General features: G+C 31.6%; 2 protein-coding genes and 1 long non-coding RNA gene across 3 annotated transcripts; 2 read left to right on the top strand and 1 right to left on the bottom strand.

Annotated features, from left to right (window-relative positions):
• Nucleotides 1–44: 44 nt before the first annotated feature.
• Nucleotides 45–665, bottom strand: LOC116115224. The gene is made up of 3 exons (XM_031401386.1): nucleotides 409–665; nucleotides 166–255; nucleotides 45–65 (listed from the first exon to the last, which is right to left on the bottom strand). Exons 1-3 carry the CDS (start codon nucleotides 663–665, stop codon nucleotides 62–64), a joined length of 351 nt encoding a protein of 116 aa, XP_031257246.1. The 3' UTR covers nucleotides 45–61.
• Nucleotides 666–5,569: 4,904 nt separating this feature from the next.
• LOC116115238 lies at nucleotides 5,570–6,561 on the top strand. Its single transcript, XR_004125644.1, has 2 exons — nucleotides 5,570–5,934; nucleotides 6,063–6,561. It is a non-coding gene; the product is annotated as an uncharacterized LOC116115238 (long non-coding RNA).
• Nucleotides 6,562–14,317: 7,756 nt separating this feature from the next.
• On the top strand, nucleotides 14,318–17,299 carry LOC116115248 (probable LRR receptor-like serine/threonine-protein kinase At2g24230). Its single transcript, XM_031401407.1, has one exon. The coding sequence runs from the start codon at nucleotides 14,652–14,654 to the stop codon at nucleotides 17,217–17,219; it is 2,568 nt and encodes an 855-aa protein (XP_031257267.1). The 5' UTR covers nucleotides 14,318–14,651; the 3' UTR covers nucleotides 17,220–17,299.
• Nucleotides 17,300–20,996: the final 3,697 nt, after the last annotated feature.

Here is a 20,996-nt window from a genome sequence, read left to right as displayed (position 1 = left end):
ACTATTCAGTTGTGATTCCTTCGCCACTGTACACACCCTGGCCCCAAAGCAACTCTGAGATCTATCTGCAAAAATTGACATCAAATGAGATCCATTAATCACCAGTCACAGCAATTAAACATACACAATAACCTAATAAACAAATTGCATAGAGTGAGAGAATACCTAAGATCTGGATTCCTGCTCAGCCTCATCATGCACCTCAGAAGTGGTTTTCCCAGAGTCCTCAAGCTTTTCATCAGCCCCACCGCCATTCTAATTCAAAACCCAAAATGGAAATTAGAAAAAAGAAATATCATGAAAAAAAAAAAAAGAAAGAAAAATAAATCTGAACTTGCCACAATTAAACATTAAAAAAAAAAATAATAAATAAATAAATATGAAGATACTTGAAGGAAGAGCATTGACGAAGTTAGCACCAGCAGGGCAACCAAAGAGGAAAATCCACTCAACCTCTCAAACTCATCACAAACGCTAAAAGTGCCGCTGACTTTGTCGGTGGTGGTGCGGACAGTAGCTTCAAGATCGAATGTGGAGGAATCGGATTCTTGAGAAAAGGCGTAAGTGTTCCAATCAGCCAGCAGAGACAAAGGCTTTTGTTGGTGGTCGTTTGAGTTGGCAGTGCTCGGACCTCTGATGAACCATGCTTGCGTCGTCTTCTGCATTTGTATCAAGCGTTGTGATTGTGAGATTGACTGTCAAAGATAGATCTATACACTGCAAGCAGGTTTATGTAAACTCCCACACCCAAATTACGGCAAACATAAATTCAACCACCATTAACATCATATGAAGTTTGTGAGATCTGATGATAAAATTAAGCATCTCAAACCAATGTTCACATCTAAATTATCAAATTAAAAACTACTGGTTCGTTAAAAGATACCCAATTGAAGTTCATTTCCTTTTTCTAGTACCTCGTATCATTACAAATAAAAAAAAAAAAAAGTACAAGAAGAACTAAAAGTAAAATGAAAATGAATAAAGAAGAAGAAGAGAAGCACTAAAGTAATACCTCTGTAACTGTAATATCTAAGAAGAGCACAGATAATATGACGTGTAGAATCATCTGCTTCTACCAATAGAACTCTAAGAACCATCCTCGGCAGAAATCTTTCCCACCTAACCACCTCAGACGACACATCCTTCTTAGTCTTGTTCTTCTCTGTCTCCAACTCCATTTCCATTGCTTCTTCACCGCTCAAAACCGCTACACCCATTCTCATAAACCCTGCTTTTCACCACAAGACAAACACAAATACTAAAAACAATTACCCTAATTTCTTGGTAAAAATAACCGTAGAAGCAAATGAATAAAGGAAAAATGTTTTGTAAATAGAGTTCAGCAAATGTTCTCTGCAAAGTCTCTCTCTTAGTAACCAAAAAAAACTAAATTAAATCGCACAGTTAAAATTCACATTTGGAGTAAAAATGAGTGCATCAAGAAAACGCACCGTTTAGATCGACCGACCTTGGGCTCTTCGTCGATGGCGGAGATGAGATCGGAGAGGAGATCGACGCAGAGGAGAGGGTCAGGCGATTGTTGCGATGCCGAGGCGACTATAGACTCCTGCGCCACCGATACGCCGAATCGCGAGACCGGAGTGGAAGAATCGAGAGGTCACCAGCAAGTGCAGGAAGCAGGACGACGGTGATGGATCTGGAGATGATTGTGGTGTCGCATGGAGGAGGTGATAGAGCGGCGGCGTGTGAGATGAAGAGCGACTGAAGCGACAGAGGTGTGATTGTAAGAAGTTGAGTTGCCATTAATTACAGACTTTGACATACCGCTGATGTGGCAGATGCCACCTCATCTGTCACATCAGACATTTGCCACGTCAGTTCACCCAAAAAATAAAATTCCTTCAATAACCGTGATTAGCAAAATTGAAAGCATCTAAATTCTCAAATTCAAATCTGCGTCTCAAAATTCATTTCCCCCAAATTTGCGATGTCAGTGGCACTCCACGCATGCAGCACCACCGTACTCTAATTTTGCCAACACAGCCAAGCCGACCTTTCTCACTGCCGCTTCTCTGCCATCATTTGTGTCCACGATTGACGCGGTTGAGTTCCTGGTGAAGAGTATAGCCGGTTCAACCGCCACATTTACTTCCCAGTGGTAAGTCTCCATTATCACATTTACTTCATTCCATATTTCTTTTGCTCATTTAATTTTTTACCTTTATATCATTCAGTTGAGCAGAATATGCTACTGAGCTGGACTATTGTTCTTTGCAGGGCCATACTTTGCGACTTCTGTCTTTGCCAGACTTCTTGGATGCTTCCATTGGCAAGATCTTGAAGGTATGAAGGCTAAGTTAGACCGTTATATTAACACTTTGATCCAATTTTAGAGATAAAAGGACCATAGTATCCTTCGTGGATTACATATAGTAAGATTATAATATATCAAATTAAAGCCCTATTATTTTAGTTTCTAAATATTCAAACTTCTCGTTAATTGGATTTTTATTAAGAAAGTTATGGTCAATTTACTATTGATTGTTAAGTGAAAATCAAAATATGTGTGATGATAAAAGAAGTGGTTTGACTGTAGGGCTACAGTTATCTAAATTAAGCATATAATATATCAAATTAAAGCTCTATCTGTCTAGTTTCCAAAGATTCAAACATCTCATCAATTGAAGTTTTATTGAGCAAGTTATGGTCAATTTACTACTGATTGTTTAGTAGAAACCTAAATGTGTATGATGATAAAATGAATGGTTTACTAAAACTATATCGTTCAACATCAAATATCAATTGATATTTGTTAAATAAATGAAATTAGTAATATTCAGCAACAATCTCTTTTCATGATACATGTATATAACAAAAAAAAGATATGAACAAAAAGTGATAGAACAATTACAATTAAAACTATATATCAATATTTATTTTTTTTTTAAGGATAATAATTATGGTTCAGCATATTACAAATGGTTTACTAAAACTACATGGCTTGACAACAAACTTCATATGACATTTGTAATACAAATAAAATTTGTTGTATTCAACAACAACCTATTTTTGATATATGTATATAACATAAAAAATATCAACAAAAAGAGATAGAACAAATACAATTAAAATTGCATATCAATATTTGTTTTCTTTTGTTATCACTAAAATTGAATTGGTTTTATGTGTGTGATGATAAAATGAATGGTTCGGCTGTAGGTTCATAATTATCCAAATTCATTGTATAATATATCAAATTAAAGCTCTATCTTTCTAGTTTCCAAAGATTCAAACCGCTGATTAATTGGATTTTTATTGAGTATGATCAATTTACTACTGATTGTTCAGTGGAAATTGAGAAACAGGAAAAACTAAAATGTGTGTGATGATAAAATAAATGGTTCAGAAGCGAGGCTATATTTATCCAATATCAAATTAAATCCCTATCTATCTAGTTTCTAGATATTTAAACCTCTCATCAATTGAAGTTTTATTGAGTAAGTTATGGTCAATTCACTACTGACTGTTTAGTGAAAACCAAAATATTTGATGATAAAATGAATGATTCGACAATATGGCTACAGTTATCCAAATTAAGTGTATAATATACCAAATTAACGCCCTTTCTATCTAGTTTCTAAATATTCAAATTTCTCATCAATTGGAGTTTTATTAAGAAAGTTATGGTCAATTTACTACTGACTGTTTAGTTGAAACCAAAATGCTTGTGATGATAAAATTAATAGTTTGGCAGTGGGGTTATAGTTATGAAAAATAAGCGTATAATATATCAAATTAAAGCTCTATCTATCTAGTTTTTAAATATTCAAATCGCTCATCAATTGGATTTTTATTGAGCAAATTATGACTAATTTACTACTGATTGTTCAGTGAAAATCAAGAAATAGAGAAAACCAAATGTGTGTGATGATAAAATGAATTGTTCGGCGGTAGGGCTACAGTTATCCAAATTAAGCGTATGATATATCAAATTAAGGCCATGTCTATCTAGTTTTTAAATATTCAATCCTCTCATTAATTGGACTTTTATTGAGCAAGTTATGGTCAATTTACTACTAATTGTTCAGTGGAAATTGAAATGTGTGTAATGATAAAATGAATGGTTTACTTAACCCAAATTTAAGGGATTATCATATTAAGACTGATAGGAAATATTTCAAATAACACCTATTAATTGGAAAACGTAATCAGCCAAAATTAATTGTTTTAACATATATACTCCCACATTAACAGGACAAACAATTAATCATTCATATAACAAATTAACATACGCGAATGTTTTTACAAAAAACATATTCAACACAAATGAACTAATTTTACTAATATAGATATAACACATACTCACAGTTCGGTTGACAATAGGATGATCCTCGATTTGATCTTAGTAAAGTACATGAACATTTCCTTGAAAACAAACATAACAAAATTTAATTGATCTTCATGTTAAGATTGTTAAGGAACAATTATTCATTTGTATAAAACTGTTACCTGAAAACAAAATCAACAAAAGTTAATTAATCTTTATATTAAAATTGTAAATGAATACACTTACCATTCCGCAAGACTAACACAATTAATCATTCAAATAGATTGACCAAACAAAAACAATCAGACGATCAAATAATAACCATTAAAATAGTTAGGAGATATACTTACAATTTCGTATTAAAATAATTAGAAGATATACTTACAGTTCAAAAGAATGAATCAAAATAACAACTCATTTGACAATGTCAATCAGACATCCTACCTTTATTCCATGTCAATTCATGAATCTTTGACCTATAAATAAGAACAAAAACATAAATAAATAAAAAATCATTGATTAACAAAATCATAAAGAATAGACGTATTATTGACACAAACTAACATGACCTATAAATAATTAACAAAAGACCAAACGTATTGTTGACATCAACTAACATATTGCAATAATACACAACTGAACATACGCTCCTTTTATAACCTCTTATTAAGACCTCTCGAATGCCAACACAATTAAATACAAATTGAATACTAAGAAAGGATGCAATGTTAATACAATGCACCTATATAATTATTAATAGCAATCCTAGATAGATGTCATTAAACCACAATTATTAATAGCAATCCAATGCACCTGTATACTTGTTATTAATGCACATCCAACACGTCAAAATAGTTACAACTTTGGAATGCCAATACAGTGCACCATTATTATTATTATTATTATTATTTTATTATAGATCTAATATTTTTTATTAATTATTAATTGTAGATGGAACAATAAATACAAACCCAACATGTTAAGATTGAGCAATTTGATTGGGCTCATTAAACCACAAATCCTATTTATCAATCCAATGGGTCAAGATGGAACAACTCTAAAACCCCAAAATGAGTTTCAAAATGTGCTACGTAATGTAATCAAGATGATATGAACCTTTGGAATATCAGTGCANTTTATGGTCCATATTTATGTGCAATGCTTTCTTTATGCTCTTTGCATCCGGTTAAATGAGCTCTTATCTGAGACAATGTTGTGTAACATTTAACCATGAAGTGTTTGAATTGGCTTACTTTAACTTTCCACTCCTTGTGGAAGGGTTGTATACATGATACATGCAACTTAGGTTGTCTTTGATTTCCATTGTTTAGCAGCAAAAAAGTTACAATAGCTTTTTTTTTTTTTTCTTGGGGAGCGTTATTTGCAACTCAATTAAGTTAAACATCTTATATTGTTTGCTGCCTAGGATTTCACATGTAGTTAGATAACAGACCTTCTAGGTACTGTTTGTAGTAGCTTATTTTATAGTCTCTGTTCATCTTCCTTCTATTCTGCATACTGAATGTTGTTCTTTGGCCTTTGCTTACTGCAGTTGCACGTTGGGATGGGATCGAATTGCATCCTCCTACTGTAGAATCTGCCAACACTAGGAGTTTAAGCATTGGCTATGTTCTGGATGAGTGGTGAGTTTTATGATCTCCAATATGTTGCAGCTTATATTCATATCAAGTAATACTTTCTTACAATATATTGAAAATAAACTAGTAATCACAACCCTTAATTATGCTAAACCATCGTTTAAACTGTACAGGGATGAGGAATACGACCGTGGTAAAAGAAAGAAGCTAAGGAACCAAAAACACAGCTTTGGTGAACCAAATCCTTTCCAAGAAATCGCAACCAAGAAAACACAATTCAAGAAGGCAAAGTTGAGCCACACGAGTTCCGGAGACCGACCATTCAGGATATGAACAAACCAATCCATGTCCATAGAGAGTGAGTAATTTTGACCTGTGAGCCTTCTGTTAAATGATAAGTAAATTTTTGTGTCTGGCAGCAAAACCAGTAACCCAGAAACACTCCAAACATACCAATATTTTAGAAAGTTTTGGCCTTGCCTTTTCTGGGATACGTTTGTTTGAGGTATAGAACTTGGAGATGAGCTTTTGTTTTATTTTATAACCTAATTCTTCTTTGTGGGAACTGTATGAACCAAAAGAGTAATTTTCTTCAGAATGTAAAAGCTAAAGAGCCAGGAGCCTTTTTTCTCCCCATTTTTCTTTTCTGTAATGCTATAAAATTTGTATCCATCCAATCATATTTATTGGCCATTACAAATCATGATTAAGATTAATGTTACCATAAAACTAATTATTTGTGTTAACCCAATTCTCAAAAGTAATGCCTCAAGTCTTCACATGATTATATTAAGAATCAAATATTAATTAATCAACTTTGTGGGCACTTTGTTATATTATAAAAAATCTTATTTATTCAATGAATTAATTTGTGCTTTATAATTAAAGGCAAAAATATAACCCATATGTATGCTTTTCCAAGGCATCTAAAATATATAAAACATAAGTAACTCATGCAGAATAGTTTATTTTTATGGCATCAGATTCAAACTTTTGTTGCATTGGCTGATTGGCACTGTTACCTTTCAATTCCACCAAAATTCTCTTTTAATTTTCATTTTATAGATAATTTGCCGAAGATAACTTTATCTTCAATATATACACTGTCATTTCAGTTTTTATGTGAATTTTAATTTTTTTTTTAAACTGTCCAATAATAATTATTTGCCGATAATGTTTTCCCATCATTTTACAGTTTATTGATTAGATCTTAAAGTTCACTTTTCAAATATTGTAGTATATGATGAGACTTCAGTTTTGAACCTGGAATCGTAAAAGATATTATAAACGGGTTTGGATGGAACTCAAGTTTAAAAGGTATACTATCAGGAAATAGTGCACTATAGTTGAAATTTGATGTCATGATAAATAAGTTTAGTAGAATTAACTCTTAAAATCTAGTTCAAAAGAGAAGGGAACTGAAGTAGTGCATTATAGTTGAAATCTGATACCATGATATATAAGTTTAGTAGAATTAACTTTCAAAAACTAATTCAAAAGAGAAGGAAACTGATGTCAAAACAAAAAGATGACTGAACATCAAGGAACAATTGATACAAAAAATCACCATCGAATGTATCAAGTTCAGATACTGAATTGAATAAGTAACCACAAAAAGTGCTTAAATTTTCAAATAATAAAAATAATCATAAAAAACTGTCCTATTGCGACTATAACAGCCTTTTTTTTACCCTAATCCAAAAAACTAAGAAAAAAATTAAAAAACTAAAAGGTCCCAAAATATTAATAAAGTTCCAATAAACCCAAAAAAGTCCAGAAGTTTGCAAACACACCCCTGAAAAACCCAAAGAAAAAGGTCTAAAAACCCACCTAAACGATTCCAAAAGGCTAAAAAACGACACAGCTTGTTTGCCATGAGCCTAACTTATTTAACCGTTTCAAAGTGCCATGCCAAAAATCGCCACATTCTAACATTGCTGCACTATTCATCACTGTTCATATAACATTATTTATCACTGTTCATTACTGGAACCCAGCTATATATATGACAACAATTTATAAAATTGACGATGTGAAACAAATACACGTTAGCACAATATAATTAGAGAATTTTTTAATTGTCAAAGATAAATAACTGATACTATAAGGGTGCTTAGACAACCAATAATTATAAAATATGCGTTTATATTTTTAGGTCATAATGTGACATTAAAAGGTCTTATTATAACAAATTGTAAATTCTTGCACTTTCACATCACACTATAACATATAACAAAAAATCAGAAACAAAAGGAAAAAAAAAAAAAAATGTTTTAAATTCACTAATCATGAATAGTATTATTAAATTCACTAACTAGTTTATTTATTAATTTAATTAATTTGAGTTAGTGATTAATTAATGAAGGTTTAATTTGTATTATATAAAGCTGTGGTTGTGATGATTGATTGGTTTTTGTTTAATTATTTGTTTTGATCAGAAAGTGAAATAATAGGTAAATAAAAGCTCCAACCTTCAGGCTTCGGCAGAGAAAATAATATTTTTTTCTCTCAAATTTGTGAAAGTTTCATTTGCTTCAATCATCATATGTGCTTTTCATCTTGGCCTTTTTCTCAGCTTATTTTTTATTTCCATGAAGCAGTCTCAACAAGATCCATTTCTTTCTTTTTTAATCTTAAATTTAAACCAAATTTCTAGTATCAATTATGTTAAAAAAAAAATTAATTAATTATTTCTCGTGTCAAAGAATCCTACTTTAGATTTTAATAAAATCATAATGTCTACGGAAGATGAAAATGATTATATATTTATTTATTCCTTTTAATATCAATCCTCTAAAATTTGATTAAATTACAAAACTCTCGTTGATGCTTTTGATATTAAAAAAAAAAATATACCATTAGTAACCTATTAGAAATTACACTATTATAAGTTTATAAATATTTATTTAACTATTTGTCAATAATGTTTTTTACCATTTAAATGGTAAAATGATCTTTTATTATTTCACAAATCTCAAGGAGAGCTTATCATTTAATTAAATTCGTAAAATTATTATCATTAATTATTATTTATATACTATCGACACGAAAACATTATATCATGAAACTGAAATATTATAATCTATAACAAAAATACTGAAACGATAACGTTATTAAATTCTTACCTTATTGAAATTCACAATGGAAATTACCACCATAACTTCAATTTAAGATAGAATTCTTGTTAGAATATGTGGCCGAGGTTGCTTTTGTAATAAATGGAGACAATTGCTCTATGGAAGTAAATACTGACTAGTTTTAGGTAGCCAAACAATCAACTACCAGCCTTCTCTATAGAACAAACTTTGTTTTTAATTTATTTACTTTTATTAATTAAGATTATTTTATGTACTTTATAAAAGGTATAAAATAAATAAACAAATAAAAATTAAAAAATAATAATAATAAGAACAAAACAAGCCATGAGAATAATGGGTTACAACTGGATTATACAGAGGCACAAGACACGAAATAACTTTCAAAATGGAATCTAATTGACCTCGGTCATGTCAAAAAATTAATAAAAAAAATTGATTATCCCAATACAATAAACCATATGATAAAAATAAGAATTATGTCTAGTACGATATTTCATATTTGTTTTTTAATAATGTTGTGTTATCGTGACAAACTGACAATATCTTTGGATTATCCTTAATCAAAGGTGGAAAACAATTTTATTTTTTAATTTTCCACGTTAGAATTTGTATTGCCCGTCTCGCCAATTTGGTAAATTAATAGATTCCCTTTTTCTTGAAACTAACTTTTGAAAATGAGTAATATTTAAACTTGTTTATTATAGTATCAAAAACACGTTTGTTTAAAGAAATTGTAAATTTTGATGAGTTTGGTTAAGGCCCGGACCGCTCACACTAAGCATGAAAAAGAGTGTTAGAAATTGTATTTATCTCACATCGTTAATTTGATAGACAATTATTGGGCTTTCTCATTCTTTAAACTAATTTTTGAGAATGAGTTTTACCTAAACCTGTTTATTACTTTCAAAAACCCCACCAAAAGTGATATGTTTTTAGTTGTTTATGGGCTTCAGGAACAAGAATTAAGAGAAGATAAATCTAAAAAAGATATATACATATATTAAGAAAAAATTAGAGCCGAACAAGAAATTTTATTTTATAATAAGTACAATTTCTTTTTATAGGATCGAAATTAATGATTGGAAACTTGGTTTTTGACATAAAATTGAATATTAATTCTACAAGTACTCAATTTAAAGTACCATAAAATTTTGGTAGAATTGTTTGACATTTATTTTAGCTTAGGGGCCACATTGTGGTAGGTATTAACATGAAGACATAATTTTTACAACATGAATAATAAATTTTAGTGCTATGTGTATCAATTAGATTAATTTAGAAATTAATGATTAATGATTATTGTTTAGACAATTAATTACTTTGTCCATTTGAAAGTGAAACTCCACACTAAACAAAATTATGTGATTTAATTATGTCATAAGGACATAATTAACATAAATTTGGTAGTAATTTGAAGCAATTGACTAGCTATTTAATTTTTTAATTTTTATTTAATTATGATATATTCTTATTTAACAAACAAACTAAAAATGTGTATGCTTCTTAGTCGAGTAATATTACGTTATTGATTCCATATTATTGTTAGGTTCATATATGATAATTATAATAAGGATATTTTCAAATATTAACGCAACATTACTCACTCCTCCTCATGTTAAATTATCAAGTAATATTATGTTATTAGTTCAATAATATTATTCAGTGGTTTAACATACATCGAAAACTAATATTAACATACACCTATCAAATTATCGCTACCAATCCAACAATATTATCGAATATTGACACTATAAATCCCTTCTCCTCGTACCAAATTGTTTTTGTATTAAAATAAAGGAAATTGTAATAAAACAAATACAATTTTATAAAATTACAACTATGAATACTCAATCTAAAACAAATTTAAGCGATAATGATGGGCTCCAATTGGAGTTTGATCAAGTTGAGGGTGAAGAGATCTCATTGATTAGAAATGGAAATTAATAATTTTAATAAATTGATGATGAAGATGGAGGGTTGAAAAAGAAAAGAAGAAGAAGAAGGTGACATTATGAGTGTGACAAAAGAAAAAAAAAATATTAAAAAGATCAAAAGAAGAAAATGAATGAATAATTAAAGTTGTGGGTTGATTTAATATTACTCTTCTTCCTCAATCAATGCAAATCATTTAAAACATTTCTTCTTCTTCTTTCTCATCACCAAACCTTCTTGCCTTATAGGATCTTGGCATGCTCAATTCTTTATTTTTTATTAAAGTAATAGAATATAAAATAAGTTAAAAATAAATGAGTGTGGTCAAATCTAGAAATATTAATACAAATACGTTAAAGTGAAAAAAAAAAAAAAACACTAAATTAATGGAAAAAATATTGAGTGGGGTCACCGGCCCCCACTCATCACAATATAGGTTCGTCCATATATGTGCCAAATACATTTATACTCTCCTTTTTATTGATTCTTTTAAGGTTATATTAAAATGAATAATATTATACTTATAAAGTTTAGAGATACGAAGTTTTTATTTTGTCGAATTTGTACGAATGTTTATATGATATTTTTATGTGTATATATTATTTATTACGTCACTTTATTATTAAAATAAATATTAACAAAAAAAAAAACATAGAGTGTCTCTACATAAACAAATTGCCCAATGTAGCAATATTAGTTTTTGTTTTTCTTTAATAATTAAATTAAGATTAGAAGATTAATCAATAGTTTAATGAGCATAATAAATAATGCATCCACAATTATTAGGGAAGTACTTCAACAAGGTGATGGGTTTTGTGGGGTCCAAACCAGCTCAATCATCAAACCCATTTAGAATAAGATTACCCCCTAATCTAAATCATACCATGAACTTGGTTCATCTTTTTTTTTTTTTGTTTTTTAATCCTCAAGTGGATTGATTTTGAGTTGTTTGACATGATGAGACAAGTGCTATAATGACCATTTTACCCTTAATTTTTGAAAAAAAAAAAAATGTTTGTTCAAAATAAATCTATAATATTGAAGGTCGTGTTATCTTCTATCTAGACGTCTGAATTATAATTTAAAAATTGATTGAAATATGACTTCTGATGATATGAGCAGAGTTTAACGTTGTACAGTATTGAGGGTCATGTTTCCATCGAAATCCTTGGATCACGATAAATCATAATCTAATGATCTAATATATAGTACAGTTATTCAAGTATAGTTTTATTAAATTATATTAAATAGTATATAGTTGAATAATACCCTTTTTTTCTCTTTTACTATTTGGAATCACTTTTGATTATTAACCATATAAAAAGCTTTTCAAAACATCCTAGAATATTGGTCCAATTTAATTATAGACAAGAGTGATAGTTACATTCATTCTTTTTGAACTATTGAATGGTCCCATCATATATTTGTTTAATTATGGAGCCCAAAATGGGGGAAAAAGATGGCAATTAAGTTTACTTCATTGACACTCCCTTGAGAAAATGGAGTGAAAGAAAACCTTTTTTCTAGGGTTTTAGTCAAGGAAGACAACTACCCACTTGCACCCCAAAATCATTTTTAAAATCTAATTAACAAGAATAATATTGCATTACCGGTAACGTTACCCACAAGACGTCTTAACTGTCTTTTAATATCAAAAATAATATCGTTACACGTTATCGAAATATTGGATTTATTTTGTTTACCCCGTGAGATCAATTAATATTAAATTAAATGTATTCACAATTATAAAAAAAAAGTATTAAATATTTCCTTATTAAGTAATTTTTGACACTTTTATAGTGGCTTTTTTCTTAATTTATCTTTAAGGGATTTTTTTATATTTTTTATTAAATTTAGGAGTCTTAGCTATCTTTTAATATCAAAACAATAGTATTACATGTTATCAAATATTATTATTTGTTATTGCGTTTTTATGTGGGGTTTATTTTGTTTACCCCATGAGATCGATTAATATTAAATGTATTCACAATTATCATAAATATTATATATCCTTAAATTATAAAAATAAAAAAAATCCCTTAAGATAATTAAAAAAAAAAAAAAAAGCCGCTATGAAAGTGTCAAAAATCCCTTAATAATGAAATATTTAATGCTTGTTGATAATTGTGCATTAATCAATATCTATGAAATAAACCCTTGTTGTAATAATGCTTCAAATTAAATGTGACTTCCAAATTCTAATAATTCCTTCTAAATTGGCCATGAATATGAAATTTGGGACATGTTAGATTGAATTATAAAAAAAATTTAAAAAAAAAGAATTTTTGGAAAATGAAAAGGAACCTTTTTCCTCATGAAGAAAAATGCAACAAAAATCTACCAACTTTTATGGTATTAGACTTTTGGAATAGGGAATTCCCACTTTCTTTTAGAGGAAAAAAGTTATTGGCTTGCAGTTTTATAGATAAAGAAAATAGACCAACTTCCTCTCAAGATAAATAAAAAAAAGTAATGAATAATTCATTTACCCCCCCGTATTTAGCCCAAATTACGTAATATATTATAGTTTCTGAATTAAATAAAAAAAAGTACCCTTGAGAAAATACAAGTGCTTTCACTATCCTTTTCATTTTTCATTGTTTTTCTGTGTTTTCATTTTCTGCTTCTTCTTGGAATATGAAAATACTTGTTTACTTATCATTTCGGTTTTTTTTTTTTTAATAACAAAAAACAAGAAAAAGGAAAAGTTGTAAATATAATTAAAAAATGATTTTTTATATTTCATTTCTACTATATTACAAAATAACATATTTATGATAAGAAAGTGATATATAATCATCATATTTTACCGTTTTTAATTATCAAACACTATTTTCAGAAAACGATAATAAACACTTTGATAATACAAACTTAAACTTATTTTCTACTTTGAATTCATTTTCAAAAACAAAAACACCAAATATTGAGAAACTTTTCTCCACAACATGTTGCTATACAACCGACTAATGAGAATGTGTCATTTCAGGATGAGTAAAATACACTTACTTTAATATTGAACACCACCATCGCACAATTTAGGTTTACCATTTACGCTACATGATAGGGGTATTTTATGAAATCTGAGAAACAATGGAGGTTTGTTGATATTAAGCCAACAAAAGAGGGGTATATGTGATTATCCCCAACAGAGAAAAAAGTAAACAAAGGAAATAGAAAGTGATCAACACTCATGAAGAATCATTGAATACACCACCGAGAAGCACTGATAAATTCAACAACCCAATTTGATATTTCAATTCACTCTCTTGTTTCTCATTTATGAACCTCAACTTCTGACCGCCACCTCTTCATCTTTGTTCTGTCTCTCTCTTTCCAAAGCACTTACATTTACTCCTTTATTTTATTTATTTTTCTATATTTTTTTTAATAATGTTCAAGGAACAAAACAAAGTTTAAGTTGTTTAGTTGAGTTCTTGTTTGTGCTTTTGCTTCATGTTCTGAACAGTAACAAAAGTGATTCTCTTTCACTTGTGTTGGATTCTCTGTTTTGTTGGCTTTTCTTGTCCCTCTCTCTCTCTCTCTCTTTTACCAAGAACTCCTCCATTTGATATCTCTGCTGTGTACTTTTTACCTTTCTTTGTTCTTTTTCACTGTCATTTTTCTGGGGTTTTGTTCTTCCAAGTTCTGATTTTGATGAAGTTTGAGGAGGTATTTCACCTTTTAAGAGTTCAAGTTTAGGGTTTTTTTCTGAGCTTCAGGCTTTGTTCTCAAATGGGGTTTTGCTTCTTTAGTTCAATATTGGTTCTTGCTTTGTTCTTCAAGCCTGTACTTTCTCAGCAACCCAATACAGATGGGTTCTACGTCTCTGAGTTCTTCAAAAAAACGAGCTCTAAATCTTTTCAAGCTTCATACTTTTCATCTCCTGTTTGTTCATGGCAAGGAGTCACCTGTGACTCTCAGAAAGAGCATGTTACTGCTTTAGTTGCTCCCAATTTAGGCCTCTCAGGCCCAGTTCCTGATACCACCATTGGCAAATTAACCAAGCTTCAAGTTTTAGATCTTAGCAACAACAAAATCACAGCTTTTCCCGGTGATTTATGGAGTTTAGGCTCTCTCACAACCCTCAATCTCTCAAACAATCAGATTTCAGGTTCTTTACCAAACAACATTGGCAATTTTGGCTCACTTGAAGTCTTTGATCTCTCTCACAACAATTTGTCCGGAGAAATCCCTGCTGCTATAAGCTCACTTGTGAGTCTTCAAGTTCTGAAACTTGACAACAACATGTTTCAGTACAGCATTCCACAGGGAATCAAGAGTTGTCAATCTTTGGTTACAATTGATCTTTCAATGAACCAGCTGAATGGCTCTTTGCCTGATGGTTTTGGTGCTGCATTTCCCAAGCTCAAAAGCTTGAACCTTGCTGGAAATGAAATCTCTGGAAGGGACTTAGATTTGACAGGAATGAAGTCCATTAGTAGGCTTAATATTTCATGGAATTTGTTTCAGGGTTCTGTTATGGGGGTGTTTCAGGAGCCTTTGCAGGTGATTGACCTCAGCAGGAACCAGTTTCAAGGTCACATTTCTCAGGTACAATTCAACTCTAGTTATAATTGGTCTCATTTGGTTTATCTGGACTTGTCTGAGAATCAGCTAAGTGGAGAGATTTTTCACAACTTGAGTCAAGCTCAGAATCTTAAGCATCTTAATCTAGCTTACAATAGATTTAGCAGACAAGAATTTCCGGAAATCGAAATTCTTTGGAGTTTAGAGTATCTGAATTTGTCTAGAACTAGCCTCACTGGTCATATTCCTAGTGAAATCTCTGAATTGAGTAGTTTGCGTACACTTGATTTGTCTATGAACCATCTTAGTGGCCATATCCCTTTATTGAGTATCAAAAACCTTGAAATTATTGATGTTTCACGCAACAATTTGAGTGGTGAAATCCCTGTATCTCTGTTGGGAAAACTTCCATATTTGGATATTTTTAACTTCTCTTACAACAACTTAACCCTTTGTGCTTCAGAGATATCCCCTGAAATCCTACAAAAAGCTTTCTTAGGGTCTTCAAACAACTGCCCAATTGCGGCGAACCCTAGCCTCTTTAGAAGGAAAGCAACCAAACACAAGGGACTCAAGCTTGCTCTAGCTTTGACCCTCTCAATGGTCTGCTTGCTTGCTGGGCTGCTGTTTGTAGCCTTTGGTTGCAGAAGGAAACCGAAAATGTGGGTTGTAAAGCAAACATCGTATAAAGAAGAGCAAAATGTTTCAGGCCCCTTTTCGTTCCAGACTGATTCAACTACATGGGTTGCTGATGTTAAGCATGCAAATTCAGTGCCTGTAGTCATTTTTGAGAAGCCTTTGTTGAATATCACATTTGCAGACCTCTTATCTGCAACTTCGAATTTTGATCGAGGCACCCTATTGGCTGAAGGGAAATTTGGACCTGTGTATAGAGGATTCCTTCCTGGTGGAATTCATGTAGCTGTAAAAGTTTTAGTCCATGGATCAACATTGACAGAACAAGAAGCTGCAAGAGAGCTTGAGTATCTTGGTCGAATAAAGCACCCAAATCTTGTTCCACTGACCGGATATTGTTTAGCTGGTGATCAAAGAATTGCTATTTATGATTACATGGAGAATGGGAACTTGCAGAATTTGCTGCATGACTTGCCGCTTGGGATTCAAACAACAGAGGATTGGAGCACTGATACATGGGAAGAAGATGGAAATAATGGGATCCAAGATGTAGGCTCTGAAGGGTTATTAACAACATGGAGATTTCGACATAAAATAGCACTTGGCACTGCTCGTGCACTGGCATTTCTTCACCATGGGTGCTCACCTCCGATAATTCACAGGGACATTAAAGCTAGCAGTGTATATCTGGATATAAATTTGGAGCCAAGGTTATCCGACTTTGGATTGGCCAAGATATTTGGAAATGGCTTGGATGAGGAAATTGCTCGTGGCTCACCTGGGTATGTTCCACCGGAGTTTTCTGAGCCTGAATGTGACTCCCCAACACCAAAATCGGATGTATATTGCTTTGGTGTGGTTCTGTTTGAGCTGATAACAGGGAAAAAACCAGTTGGAGACGATTACCCCGACGAGAAAGAAGCAACTTTAGTGAGCTGGGTTAGAGGCTTGGTGAGAAAGAACCAAGGATCAAGAGCTATTGATCCTAAAATTCACGATACAGGACCAGAAAACCAAATGGAGGAGGCCTTGAAGATTGGATATCTATGCACGGCCGACCTTCCATCGAAGCGACCAAGCATGCAGCAGATAGTCGGCCTCCTTAAAGATATTGAACCAGCAGCCACTCTTCAATGAAGAGCAAAGTGAGATGACTACAGATTAAGCTGTTTTCCTTATTTATATTTCATCTAATCTGGGTTTTTTTTTTTTTTTGGATTTTTCAAGTTCTTTCTATGCTCTGCTGTGGAGGGGAATGTACAGTAGTCCTGAAATCTTGTTTTGGACTTTGATTTATTTCTTTTTACCTCTCCATTGTTGCTAGCATAAAACTCTAATTTATGTATACACGACGAGCTCAAGTTTGATCATTGAATCTTGAAAAATAGGTTCTCCTTACAGTTTTCCACCTCCTTCTCTAGTTGTTTATATCATCACATTCAACTTTATCATCTTAACTGAAAATCAATTAATGTATAGCGAGTTTTCGGATAGTAAAACTCTCTTAAAGAAGCTCATATCAGTAGGTGTGGAATTCAGAAAGACTGAAAATTCCTGTAGTGCCTTGATGTACAACCTAGCTTGTATGTTTCATTATATGAATTATTCTGATTCTTGATAGATATGGTGGTGATTGAAGCATTAGAAGAGTTCCAGGGCCCAGGGACCAGGGAACCATAATTCGCACCATTGAAAATGATGGACCACTGCTGCACCATTGAAGAATCAATGTGGTGTGTTTGATCATATTAAGGATAGAAACTGTGGTATTTGCTTGTTATTTAAGGGTTACTCTGGTTTAGGAAACTGGTCCCATAATCTTGCAGAGATTACATTCTACTATTCTAGTAACGTGTAACGTCATATTAGTAATATTCAATATTAAAGAGACGATGTAAATTACATTTACTTTATGAGCTCTTTCAGGGCAAGTAAATACTTTCAAATCGTGAATCCTGGAAAACTCAGGTTCCATAACAATATCAATCAATAACTAAAAGTGTTATGCTTGAAAAGTTAGGACTGACCGGAGCCTCGTCAGCAAGGGCCAATCAGTGCTCAAGAAGTTTTGTGTCGTCTTGGTGCGGTCACGTCACGCAATGGAGCAAGTGGTATGGTTTCTGTCAGCGCAGTAGGTGAGTGTCAGACTTGCAAGTGGTTAGAGATCATCTAAGTGTCCAAACCTTACGCAAATTGAGGATATCTCTCGAGCAGGCAACCACTGGGACCCAAAGAAGGATTTGCACGGCATCTACCCACTTGCAGATTTGTAATCATTACCTTAAGATCTCTCACTATAAATAGAGGTCTCCCCTCTCATTTGCAGGATTGACTAATCTTACTCAAAAATAGCTTACTCTCTCTCTCTCTCTCTCTCTCTCTCTCTCTCTCTTTGTATTCTCTTTAAATTGTAACTTAGCTCGCTGCGTGTGACCTATTTTTACCCTTTTGTTAATACAATAGCAGTGGACGTATGATTTGTTTTTGAGCATCCAAACCACTTTAAATATCGTCTTTCATTCATTATTTCATTTGATATTCCCATATCACGTGTGATTTCTAAGTCCGCTTAGCATTTTACACTTACGAGTAGTTGGTGTCAAAATCAAGCATCAACAAAAAGAATCTTCCTTGCAATGTTATAATTGATCGAAAACTCATTGATTTAACTTTTAAGCATAAAATCCAGACCTAAACTCATAATAATAAAAACTAACTCATGTATGTATGAGACTAGCTTTTACAGTAAAGTTTTTTTTTTTTTTTTTTTGATAAACAAGGTGTTCGGGTTAGCTTGTGCGCACTTTAACCTATTCTTGAGATCTATTGAACACCCCACAAGTCCAAAGTGAACGATATGGAGACAGCAACGAAAACAAAACAACAATAAAGCAAATCACAGATAATAAACATAGAGAAAATAACACACGCGATTTACCCTGGTTCATCTAATATGGGCTTTGTCCAGCCGAGTTAATATTATTACAATATTTCATTAGCCCTCTCTCGTTTACAATGAATGAATTGTCCTATGATTTGCTATCACACTCATAACAAGAGAGAAATATATTTATATACTAGGTTTAAGTGACAAAACCTAGTTTTACAAGGATTCATATTCCTAAGCCCAACCCAATAAGGAATTAATAACTTAAAGAAATCTTATAGTGGTTATACATGGAAAAGGCCCAAATCGCCTACAGGCTCGGGGGCGTTGCCCTCGCGACCCCTGTCCGCTTATCGGGCAACGGGACCCTCGAATATGTCTACGTAACCTATTAATGCTGAAGTAATCGACAACTCCAACACAAAGGACCAGTAAACTATAATGTTATTGTGATAAGTGGCTTCAAGGTTTGAACCCAGAAACTCAAAGAAGGGAGCAAACCTCCTTTACTGTAAAGTTGAATTTTACAATGAAATATTTAGAAAATCATAACATTCATAATAAAGATTGATTACATAATCGACTTGACAACTTTGATTTACTAATACCTAATGTGATTAAGCATTAGGGTTTTAGTACGGTTACATAAAAGTGTAGATTCCAACTTTTATGTTTTTGGTTTATAATTTCACGTTATAAATTTACAAATTTCATGTTATCGTATTGTTACAATGTTGTAATTAAGTGGTGGTAGGTTGCTGTATTACTCTCTTATGAGGATTAGTTAAAGTGCGTATAAACTGGTCGAACACCTTAATTAAAAAAAAAAAAAAATAGTAACTAAGAAATTGGGAAAAAAATAGTTATTAAGAGCTTGGGAAGGTGATGGAATCTTAGAGAGATAAATCAGTCATAATAGCAATTATAAAGCCAAATATAGACAAAACATACTAAATGATTGTGAATGTGTGGTGAGAAGAGAAAGAGAAAGTATTAGAAGAATATCAAAATTAAATAAAATAATTCATGCTTATATAAACTAACATTATGAACATGTTCATGATAATATTCAAATCAAATCAATGGTGTGACAGAAGTTTCCTACTATGAATTTTGCATGCTTATCTCACCATTAGCTGATACCGACCTCCAAAATTAAATAACCTTTAAAGCAAGAGGCATCATTCATTATATATTTTGGCGGTGGTTGTTTTTGGTTTAATTGATTTGTTTTTGTATTAAATGTTTCTTCAATTCAAGGAAAATATTTTTTATAGTCTATGATCTAAATAAGGGAGAAAGAAGAAAATAGTTACATTTATGTGACCGTCAATATATTTTATTATTGAAGGTCGGTAGAGCTTTATTTTATGGGGCAGAATTATGTTGAAGGCCTTGAACTTTCGACTGATAATAAAATATCCTTTATAGTTTATGAAAAATCACCGATATCCATGTGGTTAGGATTTTTTGTTTTGTTAATTTTAAAGATGACTTGTTTTTCTTGGTGAGTTTATAAGAATATTGATTCTTTCTATCTTGAAAATTAATTTAAGTAGAAGTGTTATATGCTCATTTCTTATTAATATGTATACAGTAAAGAATGTTCATGAACAAGTTAAACAAGTTAATGGTTAAAATTGTAAGAGATTATCCTAATGTAGGAAATATTATTGATGTTTAAAAAGGTTTCAAACAATATATACATATATTATAGTCGTTCGTATATCTGTCTAATTATATATATCATGTTACATATACATTGATTTTAAAACCAATCGAACAGAATCGTCAAAAGTTAAATAGCAGAGAAAGCGAATACATACATGGAATGACATTATCGTATGGACCATATGAAAACGAACATGTTACACTCATCTTTAAGCCTAAGTTTTTCCTATTTTAAATCATGATATAAGCCTAAATCTAATAGGATTTACTTGAGATTTTCCCTTCTTTCTAAAGTCATGCATGGTCGGTGTGGAAAATCTTTAGCATGCAGAATTAATTCCAATACCTTACACCCA

This window comes from Pistacia vera, unplaced genomic scaffold (genome assembly GCF_008641045.1).
Source record: "Pistacia vera cultivar Batoury unplaced genomic scaffold, PisVer_v2 Contig734, whole genome shotgun sequence".
Lineage (NCBI taxonomy): Eukaryota > Viridiplantae > Streptophyta > Magnoliopsida > Sapindales > Anacardiaceae > Pistacia > Pistacia vera.
This window is presented reverse-complemented; position numbering and strand designations above follow the sequence as displayed.